This window comes from Crocodylus siamensis, chromosome 8 (genome assembly GCF_052110815.1).
Source record: "Crocodylus siamensis isolate JL-2025a chromosome 8, ASM5211081v1, whole genome shotgun sequence".
Taxonomy (NCBI): domain Eukaryota; kingdom Metazoa; phylum Chordata; order Crocodylia; family Crocodylidae; genus Crocodylus; species Crocodylus siamensis.
Window position 1 is genome coordinate 12,423,476 of NC_143402.1, and position 25,913 is coordinate 12,449,388.

Genomic DNA, 25,913 nt, shown 5'->3' on the forward strand with positions numbered 1-25,913 from the left:
TGCAGAGGGGCTGGGACTGTTTTTTACAGAGATTTTTCCAAGTGAATTTCTGTTGATGAAGACAAGAAGTGACATGTTCAAATATTCATCCTAAGACCATTAAACATACGCTGTTAAAACCCAAGCAGACTTGCATGATTTTGTCCCATGCAAGTAGAATGCCAGCATACATCTCGTATTCAGGGCACAAAGTGTTTGTCTGGGTCCTGAGTGAATGAAACTGAGAATTATTTAAAGGTTGAATGAACTGTTGGTTTATGTGGAACTCTCTGACCACCTTGGCTAAAAGGATACCTTGCAGTGGTTAGGATGGATGCCTTGTTCTGTGTTCTCTGTAAAACAATCCCCTCGATCCTTAGTTACACATTCACAAACCATTGTATACATAATCCAGTCCACAGACTTCAGAAACTATGGACAAAGGCATGTCACTCTCCTAAAACTGAGGTTTCACTTCAAGAGACTGTTATTTTGGATTCACCATGGTGGAGTAGCACATGGGCAATCACGTGAACGTTACTTAACTTTAGAATAACTAGTTCTGTCAGATGTACTGTGCATATGCACGTTCTGCATCCCTCTCTTCCATCCTGTCTTTCTCAGATCTCTGCACTCTTACGTTCATAGTTGAGAAAATGCTCTTGTGTAATAAGCCTGCTCCACCCTTAAATGTCCTTGGTGGCTGGTATATGCAGTGCATGCACTGCAGTAAAAACCAAAACAAAACAGCTCAAGTGTATGAAGTATGTGCACACCCAGAAGGGAAGCACCTTGGTTACTTCAGCATTAACTTTTTTTATTTAATAGGTCAAATACAGTGAAAAGTAATTAGATTTTTGGGTTGTGAATGGTTTGGATCTGGTCTGAGGAGTATGTGTGCTTAAAACAACTCTCCAGAAGATGAATTTGGCCGTTTAAATTGATGCTTTGGTTGGTTGATTGGATTGATCGTGGCTTTAAGTCACTTCAGAGCAGATTATTTGCTTTTAAAGCAATTGCTTTTAAATTTGTGTCAAATCCTAGTGGTATGTTCACAAAGTAATTTTTTAAGGTTTTCTCCACTAATAATTCATGATTTTTATCCTCCTTGGAGGAATCCAAGAAAGGAGATTCCATTGATACTCTTGTCCTAGAAGATCTGCATCTCCCCCCCATCTTTGAGGCAACCCTGCAGTCTTCCTACTTTGGGTGTTGGTGCCTAGTGCCTCAGTCATCCCTCGCAGCTGATATAGACAAGACACAGGTGGTGGGGTGAGCGGAGGCATCCTGGGACTGGCTGAGTGGGGAGACGGGGATTAGAAAGGCCATGACCTGGAAGGGTGCTGTTTTCTTCTGCATTTGTACAGAAGTGTAACAAATGAACCACATGCAAAAGAACAGGTTCTGGTTTTCCCCCAGCTGCTGTGTAAAAGGTCCAGGCAAATGGAGAAATTAATAAGGGTACACAGTAAGTATTCAGGGACTTGCTTCCTCTAAAGAAAGTTGCATATATTTTCCGATAGCAATGAGGACCTTTTTTTACATTTTCCTACACTTTTGTTTCCTTTACAAGATGTTAATCATATCTTTCAGCTAGAACTTCTACTAAGTTAAATTCTAAACTTTCACACAAAATCTTACAAGTATATTTTGACAGATGTCTCTGGCAGTGTCCTTACCTGAGCCCTATCCGAATGCAGCAAGCGTATATGAAGAAACCTTTTTGTTTACATAATTAGTACCATTGAATGTCAGTTAACCTGTTCCATGGTTTGCAGGGTTAAGCTTTGAACTTCAAATAATTTCTGCTATGGAAACTTTAGCATCTGCTTGTCTTTTAAATGCATTGGAAAATTGAATTCAGTTTGTGAAGAAATTTAGAATGTCTCTCTTTTTTCTTTTTTTTTAACAGGCTTTCACAATTCTATGTGATGTGTTGATGATTTTCAGCCATCAGATTATGACAGGAGGAAGAGATATGCTAGAGCCACTTGTTTACACTCCTGATTCTTCGTTGCAGTCTGAACTGCTAAGCTTTATTTTAGATCATGTCTTCATTGACCAGGATGATGACAACAATAGTGCAGGTGTGTGCATCTGTATGGTCTCACTTTGTGTTCATATCCATATTGTTCTGGCTTGTGTGCTCGTGTACATTTACTGCCCTCTGTCCTGACGAGTTGCATTTCTGTGGTAGTTCTACACTGCCTCTGACTCTGGGGAATGATGCTGTAAAAACAACCTCACCCGCTTATTCCAACACTGCATGAGTCAAATGCCAAAAAAACAAATGTAGTCACCATTAGAGCATGTGCCAGGTGCATGCCAGTGGCTGTACCTGAACTTGAGTGTCAGTGGTACATACCAAACATACCTATTGCATTTTTTCCAGACTTTGGCAAGCTTAGAGGAAAGGCAAGGAGACAGGGCACATTTTCTCTTTGGGGCCTCCTAACACAGAGTTGGAGGCAATGTAGAAATTCAGATTGGTGGGTACAGGGCCGGCGAGGGGATGAAAGGAGCATACTTACATTTGTCACGCGGATGTTAGCTTCACGCTTGTGTTGTGTCCATGTTTCTAATTGCCTTTATGCATGTCTTTAAATGAAAGAACTGTTCTATTAGCCTATTGGCTCATCAGTATTCAAATACGAAAACCCATAGATGGAAGAAGTTATTCAGTGTGATATAAGAGTTTTGGTCTTTAATGTGAGAAGAGAAAAATTATGCATAATATCGAGGAAAACATTTCTGTCAGACTTGTTAGACTGTGAAAGAAAAGAAGCATATATTTCATCCTTTCAGATGCTCAAAATTAGACTAGCGGAAGGAGTAGAAAATCAATGTGAAGAGCAGCATGCGCATGTGCATGTCGCCTGCCCCGCAGACTGAAATCTTTAAGTCACTCTAAGTGTAATTTCCATTCCAGGAATGAGTCTATATATAAACCTTGTAAAATTGTTTTTCTTAAGAAGCTGAGAAACATGTTTGACAATTCTTTTCTTTTGGTCTCTGAAGGATTTACTGGTTATCCTAGAACCTAAGGGTACATGTAGATGAACCGGGGCTGCTAAATTGAAGCAGTAGGTTTTTAAAAATACCACTTCAGTTTAGGCCCTTTAAGCCCCCATGTTGTGCACACACCTGAACTTACCTGCCTCTCTGGTGGTTGGGATAGGCAGGCGAGCTGTTGGTGGACAGTGGTCCCTGGGCTGGGCTGGAGTGGTGCTTCTCTGTCTGTGGCACCCCTGCCTGCAGGCACCCAGCTCGGGCGGTCCTGGGGAGGACTGCAGCTGCCGAGGGAAGCACCAGGCCCCTGAGCAGCTCAGGCAGGCTCTGGGGGAAAAACATACCTTGGGTGGAGCCTGTCTTCCTGTGCTGCTGCCAGGCTGCCTGCAGGGCTTCCGAGCTGCACAGAGCCCAGTGTTTTGCTCCATGGCTGTAGGGCTGCGTCCCAAGTCATTTAAGGCACGTTATGCTGCTGAATTTGCTGCAGTGGCACAATATGCCGCAGATGCATGCAAACACCAACACCATTAAAGCAGTTAACCTGCTTTAAAATGTCTTACACACATGCCCCTCATTTCGTCTACACGTGGCCTAAGGCTAAAGCTCAGTGCTCTTTCTCTGGCAGTGGCAAGTAGATGTTTTCGAGGGCTTGTCTAGATGATTTATTCCTCCTCATACCTTCTGTGGCACCAACTATTGTCGGTTTAGGTTAAGGCAGGTGCTGCATTTAGCCCAAGTCTGGGATCAGGTGCCATGTGAGTCAGCTCGGACCCAGGTGCTGCTCTGGGTGATGGAGCTCCACGGCCCGGATCTGGCCCATGGGCTGGATCTTTAACGACGCTTATATAATTCCTTTTTAAACGGGGTGTATACTTTCTGCTTCCACATCCTCCTATGGTAACGATTATTACAAGTTAACTACACTGCGTAAAATTTAGGACAACTTAATGGGTTAGTTAATCAGCCTTGACCAAATTAATATGTGCACTTCAGTTATCCTGTGTCTTAAAGCACATTGAAACTTTTACAATTACCTTTTGTAGTTTGCTCATTACCTGCTGTCTTTGGTTCTCTTGGATACACTCGTAGTAATGCTAATAAATATTTTACAGAGAAAATGATTAGTTTAATAAGGGTTCAGAATGGAGACTAGATAGCCAGAGGTGGGTATGATAATGCCTTTTCTGTTTGGTCTCAAGTAACCGCAATTACAGGAGTTTTCACAGAATTCCACGAAGCGTAAAGAAGGCTACTCAGAGGGCTCTAAAGCATTGTTTTTTAAGTGCAACATAATCTAATTTTCTTTTCTATTCTTGAAAAGAAAGAAAAGAAGAAAAAGAAAAGTGCTAAATAACTGGGAAATAACAATACAGTTGGAGTTCTAGCGGAAATATATCTAGGTCACCACAATTTAACACTTGCTCAAAGAGGTTTCAGCCATTTTACAGTTTGGTAATGAAAGAGCAGTTCTTTAAGATGTTTACGTTAAACAGTTAAATTCTGCCACGAGAGAAGTCTGAATTAGTTATTTTAATTCTAGCCATGCTCTAATCTTACGTCTTCACAAAGTCTTAACCACAATGGCAAACCTAGCAGAAGTTTATGCAATTGCTACTTCAGCCCAAACAAACTCTATACCCTGCTTTATTCTGCTAACAGATCTGAGAATAGAACTCTTCAATCCTGACTCCTTTTACTTGTCCTGACTACTAGAACACACTGTGCTCCTTCATGTTAATATTAACTTAAAGAGGGTAGAGGCTAGGAACTGTTAAACCACTGGGTTAATATTCCTGAGTTCAAAACACAAGCAACAACAGAAAAACAAAACACACACGGACAAACAACTCCCTTCTCCCCCCAAATAATAACCTGGTATTTCAGTGTTTTCAATTCTTTCCAGATGGACAGCAAGATGATGAAGCTAGCAAGATTGAAGCATTGCACAAAAGAAGAAACTTACTCGCAGCTTTTTGTAAACTTATTGTATATACTGTGGTGGAAATGAATACTGCTGCAGATATTTTTAAGCAATATATGAAGGTAAGTCTGAAGACTGCACTTCATAAAATGGTGAACATTTATAAAAAAACAAAACAAAACTTAAGTCTAAGAAATTTTAGTTGTGATGAGACCTTTCCAGATACTGGCTTCTTTATACAAAAGTGATTTTAAAACCAAAATAATTACTACTTGCCAGAATATATTTCATGTGGGGAAAAATTCATTTTGACAGATTATGCTTTCCTTTCAGCATATAAAAAATTCAGTAAAATTGAGTTTTAACCATATTTAGTATATTTGTTTTCCCTTCCTGATGTATAATATATTTCTCTCCTTATTTCAGTATGGAAAGTTAGCTGGCTTTTTCAGCTTGTTTAGGTGTATAGAAACTCATTAAATTATGACTCAAATTCAAACACCGAGAAATACGATGTTTTTTTCACATGAATTCCATTCTAGTATGCTTTTTTCCCTTGATGTTTTATATAAGGGGAAACTCATTGGATTGGGGGGGCAGAGAGAGAGAGAGAGAGACTTTTCCTCTCAGATAGAAATATTTCTGATTAGACTTATCACTGCCTTAATTCAGCAGGAAATACCTTGTAGGTATCCAGCCACACATTAATCTAGAATTTTATTGTTGGGGCATAATGAAATCTTTGCTCCAGGCTTGTAAACAGATATTAGATATTCCATGCTGCTCTATTTGAGCATCATGCTGCTTGCAGATGTTAAAAGAAAAAAACAAATGGCACTTCACCTGAAACTTGTTGCGTTCCCATGCTGAGCCCAGTGCATGCCCAGAAGAGGCAGTGCGTTAGGTGGATCCAGCTCACCTGATGTGTATAGATCAGGCGCTTAAGTGGGGCCTTTTGGGAGCTTTTATCTAATAGCTGATTGAATCAGTTTTAGATAAGCGCCAGAAAGCCCCATTGAAGCGCCCAATTTGTACACATGCTGTAGAGGTGGGTCAAACTAACACGCTGCTACTTCTGTTAAAGCATGTGAAGTTTTTTTGTTTTTATTTTGTTTTATGTCTGCAAGTAGCCCATAATGCAGTCAAGTTAAAAGGATAAGGCTGTGGAGGCTAGGTTGCTCTTGTGTGGAGGTGCAGGATGGATACCCCTTTTGTCTTAACAGCTAATGGGATCTCCTCCCAAAAGTCAATACAGCTATTAATTGTGTATTTTACAGATGTGATTCAAGGTCAGCCTTGAAACTAAGTAGGCCATTCTGCCTCGATTATAAAAATGACTGACATTAACCAAAGTATGAAGGAAGTGGAAAGCTTCTGAATTTTTTTCAGTACTTTTGGGGAAGGTTTTAGTTTATAATTTTGATAACAAATGATGAAAAAATGCTTAACACTTAGAAAGTACGTGAGAGTACTTTAATTCATTGTTCTCTTCTAAAGTGCTGTGCAGTTAAATACGTTTTACTGTTGTCTAAAGTTCAACTTTTTCATGGCTTTCTTCTAGTATTACAACGACTATGGAGATATTATCAAAGAAACAATGAGTAAAACAAGGCAGATAGACAAAATCCAGTGCGCAAAGACACTTATTCTTAGTTTGCAGCAGGTAAGTTGTGTACTGTGATTATTTTATATAAAACAGCTCTACTATGCATTTTGTACACAGGCAGTGTTAAGAAGAAATGAAATAGTGTGTAGAGAGTTATGTCAAAGGGAGATATTAAGCTTAGAAGTAACACTACAATAATTTTCTTTGGTGACGAAAAGTGTTGATGTATGCGTGTTCTTATTTTGATAATTTTTATTACTGTAAGCTACTCTGAACCATACTGGATTGCTTGGGATGTAAATCTAAATAACAATAATTTATGTTTTCAGTATGTTAACAGTAATGTTAGCAATAATGCATACGTTAAAGGAAGGTGAGGAAAAGAATAAAACTAATAGATTTTATAGACATTAGGGCTGGAAGGGACCTCAGAAGATCGTTGAATCCAGCCCCCCGCCTGAAGGGCGGGAAGTCGGTAAGCATCTTGAAGGTGTTCAGTGTAGGTGCTTGAACCACCTCTGATGACGGGCTGTTCCAGACCTTGGGGGCTTGCTTGGACAGTAAAGAAATTCTTCCTTATGTCCAGCCTCAAATGGTCTTGCAGTAGTTTATGACCGTTCGACCTTGTCATCCCTTGGGGCGCTCTGGTGAACAAACGTTCCCCCAGATCCTGGTGGTCACCCGTGATAAACTTATGGCTCTCAGCCTGTCGTCATAAGGTCTGTTTTCCTGACCTCTGTTCATGCGCGTGACTCTTCTCTGGACTCTCTCAAGCTTCTCCACATCCTTTTTGAATTGTGGAACCCAAAACTAGATGCAGTACTCCAGATGCGGCCTCACCAAGGCTGAGTACAAGGGGAGAATGACGTCTCAGGACTTGCTTGAGAAGCATCTATGGATGCCAGCCAGCGTTTTGGTCGCTTTACTAGCTGCAATATTGCATTGCAGGCTCATGATCATCTTGTGGTCAATGATGACCCCCAAGTCTGTTTCTTCTGTAGTGCTAGCCAGTGTAGCACTGCTCAGCCTATAAGGATGCTGCAGGTTTTTCCTCCCAAAGTAGAGGACCTTGCATTTTTTGGTGTTAAACATCATCAGGTTCTTGTCTGCTCATTTGCTGAGCCTGTCCAGGTCAGCCTGGATCACCTTCCTGTCTTCTGGTGTGGATGCGTTGCCCCAAAGTTTGGCGTCATTGGCGAACTTGGCCAGTCCACTCCCGACTCCAATGTCCACATCATTAATGAAGATGTTGAACAATATGGGTCCAAGGACGGAGCCTTGGGGGCTGGTCACAGGGCACCATGACGATTGACTTGCATCAGTGACTACCCTCTGGGTCCAACGGCAGAGCCAGTTTCCCAGCCAGCGGATCGTGGTGGACCCAAGGCCACAATTGGCCAGTTTTGCTAAGAGATGATCTTGGGATACCAGATTGAAGGCTTTTTTTGAAGTCAAGGTATATGACATCAATCTCTTCTCCCTTGTCCAGGTGATAGGTCACCCCCACCTGGTCGTAGAATGAAACAAGATTGGTCAAGCAAGACCTACCTGCAGGAAACCCGTGCTGGCTGTCCCTCGGGATGTTGGCGTTGGCCAGTCCGTTAAGGATGGCTTCTTTAATAAACTGTTTTACTATCTTCTTCGGGATAGAAGTTAGGCTGATGGGCCTATAGTTTGCTGGATCCGCTTTCCTCCCCTTCTTGAAGACAGGCACCACATTGGCCTTTTTCCAGTCTTGGGGCACTACACCAGAGCGTCAGGAGTTTTCAGAGATCTGTGCCAGGGGCTGGGCTATGATGCTCGCCAGCTCCTTGAGTACCCTGGGGTGTAGATTGCCAGGGCCGGCTGACTTGAAGGTATCCAGCCTCTCAAGGTGTTCCTTCACGAGGTCAGCGTTGATGGAGGGCAGGGGATCTCCCTTACCCGGCCCACCCTGTCCTGTAGTGGGCGTGAGTGTCCCATGGGACTGATGAAAGACCGGCGCAAAGTACCCATTTAATAGGTTGGCTTTTTCCTGGGCGTCAGTTGTCCCATCTGGTTGAGCAGGGGTCCGATGTTGCCCTTGCTTTTCCTCTGGCTCCCCACATATCTGAAAAAGGACTTTTTATTGTCCTTGATGCTCAAAGCTAGTTGGAGTTCAGTTGCAGCCTTTGCTTTCCTGGTTTGCTCCCTGCAGGACTGGACCAGTGCAGAATATTCCTCCTTGGAGGTGAGTCCCATCCTTTGTAGGCCTTTCTTTTTAGCCTCAGGAGGTCTGCTAGATCGCTGGAGAGCCAGGGGGGGCTGCCTTTCCTCCAAGATGGAATCGAGTTAGCTTGTGCCTTGACAATTGCTCCCTTGAGGAGCAGTCACTGTTCCTGAACTCCCCTTCCCCTGGGGTCGTGGTCCCTTAGGGCCTCGCTGACGAGCCTCCTGAGCTTGTCAAAGTCGGCTTTCCTGAAGCCTGTACCAGGTTGAACAGCGCTTTACCTCTCATTGGCTCATAGACTTCTTGAGTTGGGTAGAGGTCGTCCACACATGAGAGGAAGCTTTGCAACTGCTCGGATTTTGCTGAGTGGTCCTCCCACGAGATGTCCGGGTAATTGAAGTCACCCATGACAACCATGGTACTGGAGCATGCGGCCTCAGCCAGTTCCTGGGCGAACTCGTGTTTGAGCTCTTGACTTTGGGTGGGAGGTCTGTAGTAGACTCCCACCATTGTGTCCCCTGTGCCACGTTCTCCACGGATTTTAACCCAGAGGGTCTCCAGTCATCCGCCTTGGTCACCAACATCAGCTTCCAGGGATGTGTAGCTTTCCTTAACATAGAAAGCTACACCCTCGCCCCTTTTATCTACTTGATCCCTCCTGAACAGGGTATAGCCATCTATACCTGTGGTCCAGTAATGGGCGGAGTCCCACCAGGTCTCCGTTATCCCTGTGATGTCATAATTATTTGCGTTAAGTAGGAGGACAAGCTCCTCCTGTTTATTCCCCAAGCTCCTGGCATTTATGTACAGGCAGGCAAGTGTCCCCTTGGGGGCTCTTGCCTTGCCCACAGATTGTACCAGGGCTGGGGGAAGGGTGGGCTTCCTTAAGTGCCTTGGCCTGCTGGCTTTGCAAGGGTTGCTCAGCGGGCCAGCAGTGGCAGTAGTCCCCTCGTCCCCCAGCGGGTGTAGTGATGAAGGACACTGTGGCTTTATGGTGTTTTTCAGTTCTGATACAGTAGTTGGAGTTTCCTGTTCATTTTAATGTTGTGATTGATTGTGTTGTAATTCAAAACATGTATGAGGTTTCGATTAAATCAACGAGAAAAAATGGTCTTTTATTAGTATGCTTGTTCTAAAAAGGAAGGAAAACATTTCTGCAGTATTTAATTATTCTGTTATGCATTAATATTTGGCAGAGGCTTCGTCATCTGTGAAGTTGAAAATGTAGTTTTTTTTCTTCAGGCGGTGGCATCATTCAGATGGACTGAATGGTGGGCTGACTCCCACTTGAACTCTGTGGGATTCAATCTGAGCGGTAGCCACAACCTGCATGCGCTTTTTTCTGTACAGTTTTTGTTGACTCTTTCCAATAGACTAAAATTAGCATTTTCTGATGTGACATAAATGACTGCCATCACACCAGTCTCTTCTGCACAGTCTATTAATAGCCCTAATGATTTTAAAAGGGTAGTAAACAGTACAGTAATGAAAGTCACGTAATACTGACTTGACAGGAGTTTCAGTGACAGTAAGGAGGAGTGCTAATAAGAAGAATTCAGAGTTTGTAGTAAATAAGACATTAAACTTAGAAAAATGTGTCAATGAAAGTACATAATAGGGAAGAAATCTTGCCGGAAAGATACCCAAGTAGAGGTATGAACAGAAAGTAGGAGACAACTTTGCAGTGTGCTATGCACATCGACTTTTTTGTGTTATAAACAGACGCTTCATGGACCTGGCTGCTAATAATTATTCTGTTCGTAGCCCTTATATAACTTGTATAAGTGAAATGTATAGAGAATGCTGACAAAATGATTGGGAAGCTAGAGGAGTTGAGAGTAAAAATAGTCCAATGTGTGCAGCTTTGCCAAGTATTGACATCTGCACATAATTGAAGGATGTAAATACCAAGGAAGAAGTCAGCTGCATTGAAGTCAGTGGATGTTTTGACTTCTGTGAGGCCAAGATTTCACTCAAAGATTGGGAGAAGGAACTTGATTTATGGTCTTACAAAGGTGACTTAGAAACGTATATGTTGAATAAGCACTTCTAGACTACTGTGATTGGGGTTTCATAAAAACCTACATTGATGGAAGAGAAATATCTAGGGCAGTAGTTTTCAACCTTTTTAGACTCAGGCACCCCTCCTTAATTGTTGAGAGTCAGCTAGCTCCTCATTTCAAAATAATGCATTTATCTCAGTGCTTACCACTTATCACAGGATACAGCGGGAAAGGGGTGGGAAGCAAGGACTTCACGGCTGGGCAGGGATGAGCACCTGGCAGCACCCTTAAAAGCATCTCATGGCACCGCAGGGTGTTGTGACACACTAGTTTAGAAGCACTGATCTAAGGTAACTGTCAAGAAAACTGAAAGAACAAGGTGTCTTAAAATGTTAAGTAGCCTGGTTGAGAACGTGCTGGAAGTCTTGTTGACTGGGATATAAGTTTTGAGACTAAGCACAGTATTAGACAATGTACTTAAAAGAACAGTTCTGAATAGTCCAGAAATTGCGCTTGTGTAACGTAGGTTTTTGTTGTCTAACTATGAAAAGTTCATTTTCTTCCAATTACAAGAGTGGGAATCGTGTAGATTTGATCTGGTTTTGTCTATTTGCATCATTTTGTTAACCAGTAAAAATCTTTCTTCCTATTATTTTATACAGCTCTTCAACGAGATGATTCAAGAAAATGGTTACAACTTTGACAGATCATCACCAACGTTCAGTGGCATTAAGGAACTTGCTCGGCGCTTTGCTTTAACATTTGGACTCGATCAGCTCAAAACAAGAGAAGCTATTGCAATGTTACACAAGTAATTGACTTACGTTGTATTTGAAAAATCTGCTGATTTTAAGAAAGAAGTTTGGGGAGCTTATCAAAGTGGTGTTCTAATCCAAAATACACTGGCAAAATGGAAGGTCCTCAAGTAGCACTGATCGCCTATTAGTGAAACCAGTTTTTTTTCAATTGTTAGTGGTTTTTCAGCATTTTAGATGGTATGCGATTGCGCCGTGCCAGATGTGGGGGTCTGACCGTGCCATTTACAAGATGAAAGCTGAAGTACTGAATGGTAGCCACATTTTAGGGTCCTATGAAAGCTCTGTATTAGGTCATGAAAAAAATAGCTTTAAACTTTTGATTGTTGACAGGTAGAATTGGTCTGGTTGGTTACTGGTAAGAGTGGATGTTGTCATTTGGAAGGACCAGGCTTGTTTTCTGAGTTTAGAGGATTAAGGAGAATTGGGTGAAAACAGATCTCCCATTGATCTGGGAGTAGCGTTGACAGATCTTAAGGATTATTATTAAAGGAGGTCACACTTGGTATACGTGGAAGGATTTTTTTTGACCTAGAAACTTTTGTTCGTGGAAGAGTAATACGACTCATTAGGGACTTTTTGGTACTTTAATATTGTTGGGAGGGAATCCTGTGGAAAACTGTATTTGATACCTTCTTGTAGAGAGATTTATTCTGATCCTAAATCTTAATCTTATTTCCAGAGATGGCATAGAATTTGCTTTTAAAGAGCCTAATCCACAGGGTGAGAGCCATCCACCTTTAAATTTGGCATTTCTTGATATTCTGAGTGAATTCTCCTCCAAACTTCTCAGACAAGACAAAAGAACAGTGTAAGTATTTCTATTTTAATATTTTGAAGTTTTAAATTAGTATTTGGAATGTCTTAGTTGGGAATCTTTAACTCTTTTATTGCCCTCTTTAGCATTAGATCGGCATAGTGTTTCTATTGCTAATATTACAGTACAATTTAGTTATCCTGAAAAGTAATAGAAAATCATAACGATGACCAAGTATTTTAGCAGAGTTCCCTACTTCTTATAGGAGTAATACCAGCACAATCAATTAAGAACTCAGGAGAAGCTTGTATACATTTGTTCCTAATTTTCCTAACTTTAGATTGTGTATGCCAGTTGTTTTCATGCTGAGGTAGATGAACAAATTCAGGCAACTTGTTAAGACCGTAGTTGGCAAAGACATTTCTGTTAAATGAGGAAAACATGAAGACCATGCTGATTCAGATTTGAGTGACCAAATTTATGTGTACTCTGAAATATGGGAAGACCTTATGGAAGAAGTCTTTGAAGTTTTTAAGCATTTGTTTTTGTTTGTTTTTAAAGGTATGTTTACCTGGAGAAGTTCATGACTTTTCAGATGTCTCTACGAAGAGAAGATGTGTGGCTTCCACTCATGTCTTACAGGAACTCTTTATTAGCTGGAGGTGATGATGATACTATGTCAGTTATTAGTGGAATCAGCAGTCGAGGCTCTACAGTAAGAAATAAGAAAACAAAGCCAGCAACAGGGAAGCGGAAAGTACCTGAAGGTGTGAATTTTTCTGTTATGAAGTATACTCAAGTACTTCTTCAAAATTTATAGAACCTACTAAATAAACTAAGGCTCTTGCTTTGTATTTTTATACTTGTTATATTGGTTACTGGCCTTCTATAGTATTTCTAAATCCTAATTTTTGTTTGTATATTTAGTGCTATGATATGATATAAATGCTTAGAGAAACTAAAAGGCAATCTAATTACTTAATTGGAAGTACAGAATCAAAAGGGTTTTCAAACAGTTACTGCAGTGGTCAATTGTCAAGGTTTTTTGGAGCTTATTTTAGTAAGTTACTTAATGGTTAAGGAATTGGGCTTTGTAAAACAAATTTTAATGTTCTTAAAAGGTATTACGTATTTCTTCAGCTATGTTTAAGTAACTTCATTTTTAGCTGGACTTGAAAAAATAATATGCGAATACTGTTTCTGTTCTCCAGCTGAAGAAAGCAGTAGTAGTGATAGCATGTGGCTGAACAGGGAGCAGACAATGCACACACCAGTCATGATGCAGACTCCGCAGCTCACTTCCACAATCATGAGAGAGCCCAAGAGATTGCGACCCGAAGAGAATTACATGGGCGTCTATCCTATGCAGCCTGAACACCATCAAGCTCCACTTGATTACAAGTAAGTAGAAATGATGAATGAATATATTGTACTACTGCTCAAATACAAATCTAGTTCACATTTAAAGGAAAGTAAAATTCCTTTTAAGCACACAGGTAACGTGGATGTTGGCCCAAAGACAACAAGAAGAAGCAGCTAGGCAACAGCAGGAGAGGGCAGCAATGAACTATGTCAAACTGAGAACCAACCTTCAGCATGCCATGTGAGTAAAGTTACTGAAATTGTGGGTGGTTTTGGTTTCCTCATCCATGGCTTTACTCACATGAGGGGGGTGGTTCGTTTTTTTTTGTTTTTGTTTTTTTTTAATTATTATTATTATTTTTTTTTTACTTGGCCCAGTGATTGTGGGAGTCATGTGAGAGTGCTGCAGGGCAATTAGCCAATTGATTAATTAGCTAATTGACCAACAGTTAATAAAAGGAAAGTGGGTAGGCCTGCCGTCTCATCAGGGTGGTCGCCTACAGCCTGGTGCTACCCCATGCTAAAAATAAATTAGCAAATAATCAAAGACACCGAAATAGGGGGAATAAATCCAACTATATTATACAACAGTACGAACCCAAAAGCCCTCTTCCCTACTAACAACAACCAATACGCACAGAAGAGTGTCAGAGCTGCCATTCTGTCCGTGAGACAGCAGCACACCAGCCACTCTGAGCAAACACACACCCGCACATGTACGACTGGCCACTCTGAGCCCTCACCCGTACCACGGTCCCACAAAACACTGCAGGGTATTGTCCTCCTAGGACTTCACTCAAAGAACAGGCTGGACCATGCAGACCATAGTCTGGATTGGGCCCCTGGATCCTCCTTCAGCCTCTGTCCATGCTTTTACCAGTACATTTCATTACAATTGTAATTTATATCCAGCTCTACATTAGGTTCCAGGAAATCCTAATAATTTTGCTACATATGTAATATTTCAGGTCAGTCTTAAGCATATTTTCTTTACATTTTTGTAGTCGGCGTGGTACAAGCCTAATGGAAGATGATGAGGAGCCAATTGTTGAAGACGTAATGATGTCATCAGAAGGGCGAATTGAAGACCTCAATGAAGGCATGGATTTTGACACCATGGATATAGACTTGGTAAGCAAATTTAAAAGTATATTAATTTTAATTAAACTTGGTATTGAAGTTAAATCAGCTTTTATATTTCAGTGTTCTTTGCACAGCAGAACGCATAGTGGTTGTATTTTGAACAAAAAAGTTGGCTTTAACAAGGTTTAAGTCAACTTTGCTACAAATGTGGGCATCTTGACAGTACATTTTTTGTATTTACCAGTTTTCTTGACATTTTATTTTATTGAATCAATGTGTTTTAAAATAATTTATCACTTCTCCTACCATTTTTACTGTTTGCTTGCCATAAAAGGTGTGTTTGTGTAAAATAGCTTAATAGGAATAAGTATTTTCCTCAGAATAAGCTTTTACACTTTTTCAGTCAACATCTACCTTTAGTAAAAGAGAAATCTTGTTTCTCTTTCATTTGAATTACAGTTAGTGTTTTGGATGATCATTCATTTCTTGCTGCTTTTTTTAGCCACCATCAAAGAATCGGAGAGAAAGAACGGAGCTAAAACCAGATTTCTTTGACCCTGCTTCAATCATGGATGAATCGGTAGGTTTAGTAAAATGAGGGGAAAGTTGAAACTAAATTCCAGTCATAAGACTAAACTATTGGCATGTGTATAATTGGAATGGAATATCAGAGATTGTATTTGCTTCAGTATTAAGTTGTCATCAATGTGTGTACAACTGATATTCAGCTTTGGGCTGAAATTCACTTGTTAAAAAAAAAATTAGTCGAATGTTGAAAATACAGTAATGAAATTGTAATGCTTCTTATTATTGATAGTGATTGTTTCTCATCCCAGATACGTAGGTAATATAAATAATAATCTTGAACATAAGTAGACACGACAGAAATACTACATTGTGAGTGTCTAATTTTTCTTGTTTTCAGTGTAATACTACTTCAGCTGGTCAAAAGCAAAACCCTTCACCTTGAAAAGAAGGCATTACTTAGATTGTGGAAAGGCACTTCTTAGGGAGCAGTTACTTGTGTATTGTAAAGTGTAACTGTGCATTAAGATCAAGCTTCTTTTGTGACCAGCTAAGCTATTCTGGTGATGTTACTGCCAATTATCAACAATAAGATAGCTGGGACCTCCAAACCAATCAGCATATATGCACCCCACACTACTTGTGTTAAATAGGTTTAAGAGACTCTAAATGGAAGAGAAACACTTAAGTGTATTTTCCTTTCCTTTGTAGTCAGTGCAGGTATTTTCATTTTCCATATTGGAAGCTTTCGCTCCAAAGGCATCTAAAGCCTGTAATTCCCACTTTCACTGCCACCCTTTCCTCTTTTTCTCCACCCTGTTTTTTCCATTGTCTGCAACACACTCTTATGAATTTGTCATCTAAAGTCAGCTGGATAAGCTATGAACTTTAGTACAACTCGTTTATGATATCATTGGATGGGGAGTAACAAGCTCTAGCAGATAGCCAGTTTGGCAGGTGAAGGCATCAAGAGAGGGTGTCCTAAGCATCCTGAAAAATTTGTGTGTGTGCACATAAGCTCCCCGAACATAAGTATGCGAGGAAACCTTTAAGTTGTTCACGTGTTCCTCAGGTAACGGGTTTAGTGCACCTACTTCTTGCGAACTTTCATTTCATATTTAAGATTCAGTGTTTTGTCCTCGCCCTTGCTTTTCACAAAGTGATAACCCTGGAACTCTCCTAGTAATCTTTTCGTCATCTGTCTGAAGTGATCACTTTCAGCATTCGTTAACTTGCTATAACTGTTCTACCGTCAACAAAATGCACGGTTACAGTGTTTCTAATTGGACAGTTGCAGCCTCAAAATCGCTCCTCTAATAATTTTTACATTGGTTTGTTTTCCCGTTTTTTGTTGCCATCTATCTTCTTATAAACCCCTTATTCTATGCAAACATGCACAGAACGCATACTCTGCCTCAGGCTTTCCACCATAAAATAGAGCATAAAGTAAAACATACACCTGTACCTGCAGTTTGGCAGTGATTCCACACGAGGGCAGCATATTACAATTTTACTACTGCAAAGAGCTTTTAGAGTATGTAAAATGAATTAAGGAAATGTGTTAAGACTGCTGAATCGCATTGTTTAAATTGAGGCAAAAACTATGTTGGGCTATTAGTTATTTCATAGGTAATGATTAGTCCATATAAAAACACGGCTGAAATTTGTATCAATATTATAATTACATAAATCAATTTATGTGCTCAAATTTCTATAAACACACCAAAAAAATCCTCTGAATAGGGTTGCTGTGGTTTCTTTATGTAGCCGCACCCCCAGATCCCCCCACTCCTGGAGTTTGTGCCCTTCTGCATGGACCATGGGAACATTAAAGCAGTTAGGCACAGGGTGGACCCATCATAACCTGTGTGCACACACTGTCCAGACATCTATTATTTGGAACTGATTTTTAGTTTGTAAGAGAGTCACAATGGTTCCCCAGTTCTTCAGTACTTGTTCTGTGGTCCATGACATCTAGGATAACTGATATCTCATCACACTGTATTTCTGTGCGTGCGTGTTGTATATTTCACTTTTGTTGCATGCTGAGTGACTCCTTTTTGTTTTAGTAGCAAGATCAATGGTAAGAGATGGTTTAGATCCAGAGGGGGAGGTACGTTACCAGCAGTACCAGATAACTACTTGCTGCAGTAGGAAGTGAAGTTTCTTTTATGCCTCTTCACTGCTCTTTCTGATCCACAAAGTCCAGTACAAAGCAAGGCAGGAAAATGAGCACATGATCCTGATGTTCTTGGTATGGGCTCGCCAATGGTGGAACCTGCTTTCAGTGGCTTAGGAAACTTCTTGCTTGCTCTCCCTGTTGTTGGATGTCTCCTAGAAGTGTGAGCAGATACGTCATCCTGATCAAGCTTTCCTTCACTTTAATCATGTAGTCTGTCAAGTGAGGAGGCTTTGGCTTTATCTGGTTACTGACTAGTTGGATTTTTCTGAATGTTGCCTCCATTGATACCTGCTATTTAGTCTCTGTATCCTGGACAGCAACTGAGGGACAAGATGTCTTCTTTGTAGACATTGTCTCTGCACCAGGCAATGCATGCTTATAGACTACCCCATCCCAGACTAACTGCTCTCTAACAATTCTGGAGACTGCGCAACATGGCACTCGACTTCAGATTTGAGCCTGTGGAGCTGTCATCTTCAAAGAACTCCAGATAGTTAACTCACGGAAAACTTACTAATTTTCAGCTATTACCTAAATTCATAGGAATCTGATGAAGACCCGTGCTGCTTTTTGAATGGACCTACATTTTAATTTCTTGGGATCTTCTAATAAATACGAGTTGTTCTGTTTTCAACACTACAACAGACTTTGCAATGTCCTCTGCATCATGGCTAATTTTGGAGTGAGGGAAGGATAAAAACCTTAAATATGTTCAAGGCATTTATTTGTGCCTTAACATGACATTTAATCTGTACACTAATCTTGTCTTACTCTTTTACGTGTATGTTAGAAAATGCAGAAAACTATAAATTGAATGCCAGGCCATTTTTAATACATATTTTTCTCTTTTAGGTTCTTGGGGTGTCAATGTTTTAATACCAGATCAGCAAATAAATCAGTGGTGAAGTCATTTTCTAAGTGGAAGAGGAAGTTTTTAAATACAAAATTGTGGTAGATACAGTGAAATTCTGAACAGATTTTTCTCTAAGGAGAATGACATGCTTTCAAGATCAAGTGCATTGAAGGGGCAGTTTTGTTTGCCTGAAAAATGAAATGTAAAGGACAAGTAAACAATTTGAGGATAAGCTACAGTTTTTGTTGGAAAACCAATATTTTATTTATGTGTTATCAGTTTATTTCAAAATCATAACAAGTATTGCCTCCTTAGTTTTGATCTGAAAGTCTGAGAGGGGTTTGATACCAGTTGGTTAAGGCCCTCTCTTTATTCTTTGCCTGGTTGTACTAAATCATGAGCTCTGCTGGATTCCTGTTTACATCTGTGGACTGAAATGGTAGACGGATTGATTTCCTAGAGTAGTAGAACCAGAAGTTTTGACATTTGAAATTAAATACTTAAATTGCATCAACAGAAGTTTTGTTTTAATTATGATAATCACATAAAGTAAACGTAGCAGAAATTTTATCAACACTTTTTTCTTTTAAAATGTTTTTCAAATCCCAAAGCATCAACTATAACCTTCTCTGAAAGGTCCAGAAACCACGAACTTCCAGAAAGCAACAGAACTCAATCTTGCTTGCCCATTATCAACCCTGAAAGTTTGCTTGTCCTTTAAGAAAAAATGTAATGTTGTGAAATTCCTTCCAGTAGTGCCACTGTATTTTGTCTCCAAATAAAGAAGCTTATTGTAGTATGTTTGCAGAAAAATTCTAAACAAAAATTATACAGCTTATTAGAGTGTGGGAATAGGGATCTAAATTTTAAATAAAATTATATATATATATAAATTGGTGCTGATTTTATAATTGCGCAGTTTGTTTAGTTTTTTCTTACTTTTAAATTCCAACTTAAAATTATGAGGTTTCAGAAATATATTGAAAGTTTAACAATGTTTAAAAATAGAAAAGCATGAGAATTCATGCTTTAAAATGATTTTTAAATTTGTATTTTATATTGTTTTATCTATCTGTCTTTGCAAGCAGTCTTCAGGTTAAAGATACTTCTAACAGGTTACAGTACATTTCCTCTGTATGTAAATTAGATTGGATAATAGAAATTCATAAACAACCCATAATATTCTTTGAAAGCTAAGCTTTAAACTTCATTTTGTGTCCTTTCATAAATAAATTAAATCAGTCTAAAACAGAAAGTGGATCTATGCCATTTTGACATCAACTCATTTTGCAAGGCTTAGGCAGCTAGACATCATTTTAAAGGAAATATTAACTTATATTACATATGTATATTTTTTGTCAGTTGTCTCTCAGTTCTTGAGGTATATTATTTTAATCATTCCATGCCTTAATATGCTTGCAATACAAGAGTCTCCCCAAATGGGTGAGTACAAAAAGGCTTCCTGTTTTTAGATTCAGAAATTAAACATTGGGCTGTGGTAGCCAAAAACCATAGGTTATCTAAAGGATCACGATAAAATATAATTATTTTACTAAATCATGGGGTAACAACAAACTCAAAAACAGATCTGCCTAACTCATTTTACGTAAATAAATATTCTCATGTCTAAAAGTACTGCCTATATTGTTTTTCACACCACTGCATTTAATAGAACTGCTGAGAGGACTGTATATATGATTTTAAACTTAAGTTGATTTTTTTCTTACTCTTGAAGGAGTGTTTCTTTGTGAAAGCAGTTCTTACAGCTTTATGTTTTCAACCAGCTAAAAATGTTTTATATATTTACCTTAACCTGTTGTCCTCCACATTCTATTGTCCTAATTGTACTGTTTTCTGATTTGTATTTATGTCTTGAGACAGTAACTTTTTGAATAAAAATAAACCTACAGTATGTTGTATGTTTGATCTTTTTAAATCGGGTAGGGGAAAACGATGAAAATAAGGGTGTAATGCAAATGTTATGTTTATAGAAATCAAATCTTTTTCCATGTCTTTTAAGTGTTTGTCTCAAGAGTTGGGATACTGTATGGAAAACTGCACTGTTTTATATTTGTAATAAATTGTACAAGTTTTTAAAATGTGAATAAAGCACTAATTGGGTTAATAATTTAAAGTAGAAAAGTTATGCAATCATGACTGTTTTAAATATTCTTTAATTTGAGGTTAATTGCTATATAGAACATTAACTGTAAATACAGAGTAAGATTTTCTAGTGTTAGTACTTGAAAATAAAATTAAGTTTTGTATAGTTCTTTCATATGCCAGAAAAATCAATGGTTAATTGATTTAAAAACAAGGAAGAGTACGGGTTGCCCGTAGGCTTTCATTTCTTAAAGGTTTGTTAACATTCTTTACATTACTCACTATATGATTTTTTTTTTTTTTTTTTTTACTGCTTTTTGAATTCAGATGCCAGAAGTATAAGAAAATGATTAACACCAAGCCATAATTGTGGCATAAGTTGGCATGCCATTAGGGCTAGGGACAGAAATTACACGCAAACCGGTATAAGTGATCAGCAGTCAGTTCAGATCTGTAACGCAACTGAAGTTCAGTGCACATAAACCACTTTCAAAATGGCCAAAACTGGTTTAAGATGAACCAGGATGGATGTAGTATCAGACTTAACTGATTTAAGTTGAATCAGTTTATTGAACTTCTGTCCCAGATACCCTCTAGATTCAAGTTAACTCAGTCTCCCAGCATCCCTGGATGCTTTGCACCTCCTCCACGAACTCTTGCTTGGCCCAAGCTGTCTGTACCAGGTGAACAGGAAGGCATGCTCTGGCATCCCCCCCGCCCCCGCAGTCTGGGCCGCCACAGGCACTTCCAGAATCAAAAGCCCGTTCACTTCCTTATGGGTTCAATCTACAAAGCTTAGAGTACCCTGTGGAGGTTGAATCAGTTCAGCCTTGGGCTTTTTGACTGTCTGTACTTAGTCTGGAAGAGCACAGTACTTCTGTTGTGATCAGTAGCTTGCTCCTCAGTTCTCTACATTTAGCATGCGCACCATCCTCACTCCTATTAACACGGTTCTGGTTCAATTGTTTGGACAAGCAATGAGGTTTACGGCGGGATGGGGTATTGGCCAAGCTTACCAAAAACTTTAAGGAATTTTTCCCCAATGCTGCCTTCCCCCTCAACTTGGCCTGCCATTTCAAGTGATTAGATGTTTAACATTTTAGAGATACATACCTCTGATCCTAATAACGTAACTCTGTATGTCCTTATTATTATAGTGTCCTTATAAATGTTCAGTTCTCTTATATCCTACTGTTGCCTTTCTAATGCTGTATGAAAATGTGCCTCAGGTTATTTGTGCAGTTTTTTAGAAAAGAGGTATTTCCTTTATCCAATTAATTTTGTTCTCTTTCAAATTCACAGCACCCTAGTACGTTGCATTATATCATGAAAGAGGATAAATAATAATGTCAAGTATGCCTTTTACCTTCTTTTGACCTCTCATCGTGTTGTATATGTTTATCATCTTTCCTTTCAAACAGTTTAGTTTGTTTTCATCTCTTTATATGTAAAGTCCTTCTCAGGTTCCCTAGTAGTAAAGCAGAGGTTTACATTAAAAGTGTTAATATATTTTTCTTGAGTTGTGAGTTGATTTGGAACTGGCTAAAGTGTCGTTAAGTGGCTCAAGTTGTTTTTATTTAATATACTTTCTCTTTCTGCTTTCACATTACCCTTGTACTCAGTTTGTTAAGTCTGATTTTGGTCTGTATTTAACCAAATAATAATTTACAGTTTTTGCCACTTTACTGCTCTCTTCCTTTGGGCTCTTTCCAAGTCAGCGACATAATGTATGAGTCTATTGTGGAACCTGAAAAGAAAAATATTAACATATACCCATGATAAAAATGTGGTGCTTTATCTTAGACATTTTCTGACTCACAATAGAGCTTTGCTTATCACCACATGGCTGCTTAGTTTCCTTAAAGGATTATGCTTGACAGCCTTTGTCAAATGATTTTTTGAAAATCTAAATGAATTGCCAACTTGTTCTTTTAATCTTTAATTTCATTAATATGCCCAAAGACTAAGAATAGATTAGTGAAACTCAGTTTTTCTTCGCAGTTTACTGATTATAAGCCTTGCCATCTGATTTTCTAGATCTTAAATCTATTTCAAATGCTTGTTTTAAATGATTAATAGCTCTGAAGTGAGCTTAGCTTAAGTAATTCCCATGATCATTTTTGTCATTTTCAGTATTGAAATTGCTGCCTGGGACTTGCATATTTCTGATTTGTTCTCTAGCGATTAAAGCCAGGTACTGGTGCTGTGTTTCTATTGGGAAAATTTCGGCTCTCCCAGTAGAAACCATGAGTTAGACAAACACTCGCTGTTTCTCCCAGAACAAAAATAACCTGTCTCTGACCTGGTAGGCTCCCCTCCCAGGAGCTTCCTGCTGCTGACTTTTCCCAGGGACCAGGAATTGAGTGGCAGAGAAATATTCCATGTATTTTTTTCTAAGATGGGGGTCACCCTAACAAGAAAATTGGGGGAGCAGCTGCTGCTCACCTTCTCCTATGCCCAGGGAGAGTTGAGCAGTGAGGAAAGGCTCGCTGTACCTCGCTGAGACTGCTGCTGCTGCGTGCTCCCCAGGTAGGGGGGCTTTGCTCCACTGCTCTAGTCCACCATGAGTGAGGGCAGTGGTGCAGGCCAGCTTTCCATGCTTCTGGACCAGGATCATCCCAGACTGAGGAGGGCGTGTGGAGCAATGGAGAAGGGAGAGTTGTAGGCTGAACCCCTGCACTGCTCCCTTTCGTGGAAACATTTCTAGTGACAGAGAAATGTCACTACTAGAAATGAACATCTGTTTAAAGCCATAAGCTACACACTTGTTTTGTGATTATCTGTTAAAAACGCACCTATTCAAGAAGAGCTCAAATAAGTACCAGCTATATAATTGTGACTTGTGCCCAAAAAAAGCAAGGGTACCACTTAGTTTATTTGTCAACTTCCATCTCTTTCTTGCATCTCTTCAGTTACTGCTACCAGTCCTGATTCTCTTACTTAATTACTTGGCTTTTTTTGACTGAAAAATCATGGCCTATGCTCTTACAACTGAAATGTTTGCAGGTAGGTTCTGTAAATATATGCCTTCATTTTTAATAGTTTTAATTTCTTGTGTGTTCTCGTTTTCTTAAGCATTACAAGCTTATGAAAACTGGGCAGTTGATTAAGGAACTTGTCTGGATGCAATTTCTTACTTTTAAATATCAAGAAATGGATCCAAATTCCACTGAATTCAATAGGAGCATTTTCTTTTAACTCGGAGTTTTTTTTATTAAGCCCTGCACTTGAAAATGTGGCCCATTGTTCTAAGCAAATCCGTATCTGCTGGTATTCTTTTTTTTCCCCCAGGACACATGTAGTGTCAGGCTGTCCTGACACTAGTTTTCTTTATATAGAATGAGATTTTAGGACTGGTTAATAATCACTTGTGCTTGGTCAAAAACAACTCCCTGGCAAACACAATTTAAAACTCTGATGGTTAGAAGAACAAATTTATTTATATTACTTTTAATAAAGCAGTTATAAAATACTGAAAAATAAAATGTCTAATATTGGAGTAGTAGCAGCCCAAATTGTTTTTAAAGTAGTCCTTAAAAGTAAGAGTGTATTATAAGTACTTTCAAAATTGAGTCAGATTTTAAAAAATACAGAAATGGTAATAATTTTTAGTAAGGGTGCATGACAGATTTCAGAATGACAGAGTTTCATTGATCCAGTAGCTCTTCAGCTGAGGCAAAAAGCTAAGTGTTGGACTAAGTTCACTACTGGATGAAAAAAACCCCCCAACACAATTCAATTTCTGAAACAACAGTTGTAGAAAATGAACTATCAACTTACATTGCTGCCGGAGGTAGAACTTTGGCAGACATGAGATTAGAAGGCAGGACTGTGTCCAGGAAGTACCAGCAACAAACATAGATCATTTTAAATTCTGCAAATGAAACTCTAGCCTGTTGAAGAGAAGATTATCAGGTAAGAACTTTTTCATTCATTTGTCCTAACTTTTATTAGCTAAGAGACCTCCATCCTGGATCCTAGCAGTGTGTTTTGAATTAAGCTGCCAGGACTAAATAGACAGTGTGTTATTGGGGAAATAAGCATTTCTGGTTAATTGGGCTTCCCCTTGTGTTAAGGATGCTTCTTGAATTACTGGGATTTGGCCGTAGGAGAAAAACAGTGTACAATATTGGGTCAGTATGTTTGACCTTTTACATTTAGGACTTGATATTTTTCATGTACCTTCCTCCTAGCTTGTATTTCCATAGTCTAATTTGTTTTGTTGCCTTTCATATCTAGAACGCCTTTCACACTAGGAAATTACTACTTTAAGTTGATACGGATGTTGTGCCTTAGTTTTGTCAATAGATGATGCTGTTTGGTTGACTCAGAGCTGCTGTGTGAGTGGTCATCATCTTAGCCAGCTTCGCTGTTTGCCCAATGACTAGAATTCAGAAGAATACTTCAGCATGTGATACTCTATTGGCAGTTCCATGTGAAAGCTTCTGTTTTTTACTGCACCATATGATCATTCCAGGAAGCCATGTGTTTTCGCTTTTTTCTTTTAAATGGCAGTTAAACCACAGTTTTGAGTGTCGCAGATCTCTTATTATTTTAACACACTTTTTCACAGCTTTATGTTGTTTTCTTTTTTTTTTTTTTCAGATGGTTAAACTTCACTTACAATATAGACAGAAAAGCAAACCACATCCACTTGTTTTTCGTAGTGTGCACAATGGTGCTTACTGATAAGAATTGGCATGTTTATGCTTAGACTGCCTTAAACATAATGCTCTCCATATCTTTACATTTAAATAATACTAAATTGTATAAGAAAGTATGAAAGACACATGAACTGATAAAACATGTTTCTTCATTATTGCACTTCCTAGGTTGTAATCTTTTGCCTTTTTAAAAACAGATTATTTTTGTGAGCATCGGTTGTTGAAGCTTTCCATTGTATCCATGTCTCGAAGTGCTTTAACATGTATGTAGTAGTATCAGTAGTGGTGGTACTGATTCTAAAGGTATGGTAATGCAGCTTTTCCCATTATATTGATACCTTTTTTCTTTTGTATCCTGCTTGAAAGTGTTTAGTTTTCCAAGTTTTACTGTACAAATGTTCATAATTGTAGGAGATGATGCATTTGTACTTTTCTTGTGTCAACCCTAAGGAGAGTTTCTACTAGGAATTTGGAGGATGAGGTCTTTCAGTTTAGCCTTTCCATTCATTTCAGCGGTGGCTCTTGGCAACAGGAGGTTTTTAGGAAGGTGTCTAAAACTGAAAGGTGACAGGTATTCTATTTTTAAGTAACTTCCATTATGTCTCCCCCTTTTTTCTCTTGCAACACAGCAGCTTCCCTTTTAGAATAACTTTTAAGTAAGTCTTCCTCGGTTCCCTTTGTGTCTCATGGGTAGATGATATGCAGGACAGACAAAGGTTGCCTTTTATAGGCTTGACACAAACTGAGTGGTACACTCACTGTGAAACATTTTACAGTCAGACTCCATAGCAGGCTGGAGCTGAGGGACTTGAGATGTGTGCTTCTCTCATCTTTGCTCTTGAGATTTATCCCTGCCTGACTAA

General features: G+C 39.2%; 1 protein-coding gene across 3 annotated transcripts in view; it reads left to right on the forward strand.

Annotated features, from left to right (window-relative positions):
- Window positions 1-20,192, forward strand: part of STAG2 (STAG2 cohesin complex component) — a 118,199-nt gene extending 98,007 nt beyond the window's left edge. For all 3 annotated transcript variants that reach the window (XM_090059318.1, XM_090059320.1, XM_090059321.1), the window contains exons 24-34: window positions 1,892-2,066; window positions 4,892-5,031; window positions 6,471-6,572; window positions 11,369-11,517; window positions 12,204-12,332; window positions 12,840-13,045; window positions 13,490-13,679; window positions 13,768-13,881; window positions 14,645-14,771; window positions 15,226-15,303; window positions 18,283-20,192. In XM_090059318.1, coding sequence (XP_089915444.1) covers window positions 1,892-2,066; window positions 4,892-5,031; window positions 6,471-6,572; window positions 11,369-11,517; window positions 12,204-12,332; window positions 12,840-13,045; window positions 13,490-13,679; window positions 13,768-13,881; window positions 14,645-14,771; window positions 15,226-15,303; window positions 18,283-18,306 — 1,434 coding nt within the window. In that variant the 3' untranslated portion in view covers window positions 18,307-20,192. The remainder of the gene's footprint in view (window positions 1-1,891; window positions 2,067-4,891; window positions 5,032-6,470; window positions 6,573-11,368; window positions 11,518-12,203; window positions 12,333-12,839; window positions 13,046-13,489; window positions 13,680-13,767; window positions 13,882-14,644; window positions 14,772-15,225; window positions 15,304-18,282) is intronic.
- Window positions 20,193-25,913: the final 5,721 nt, after the last annotated feature.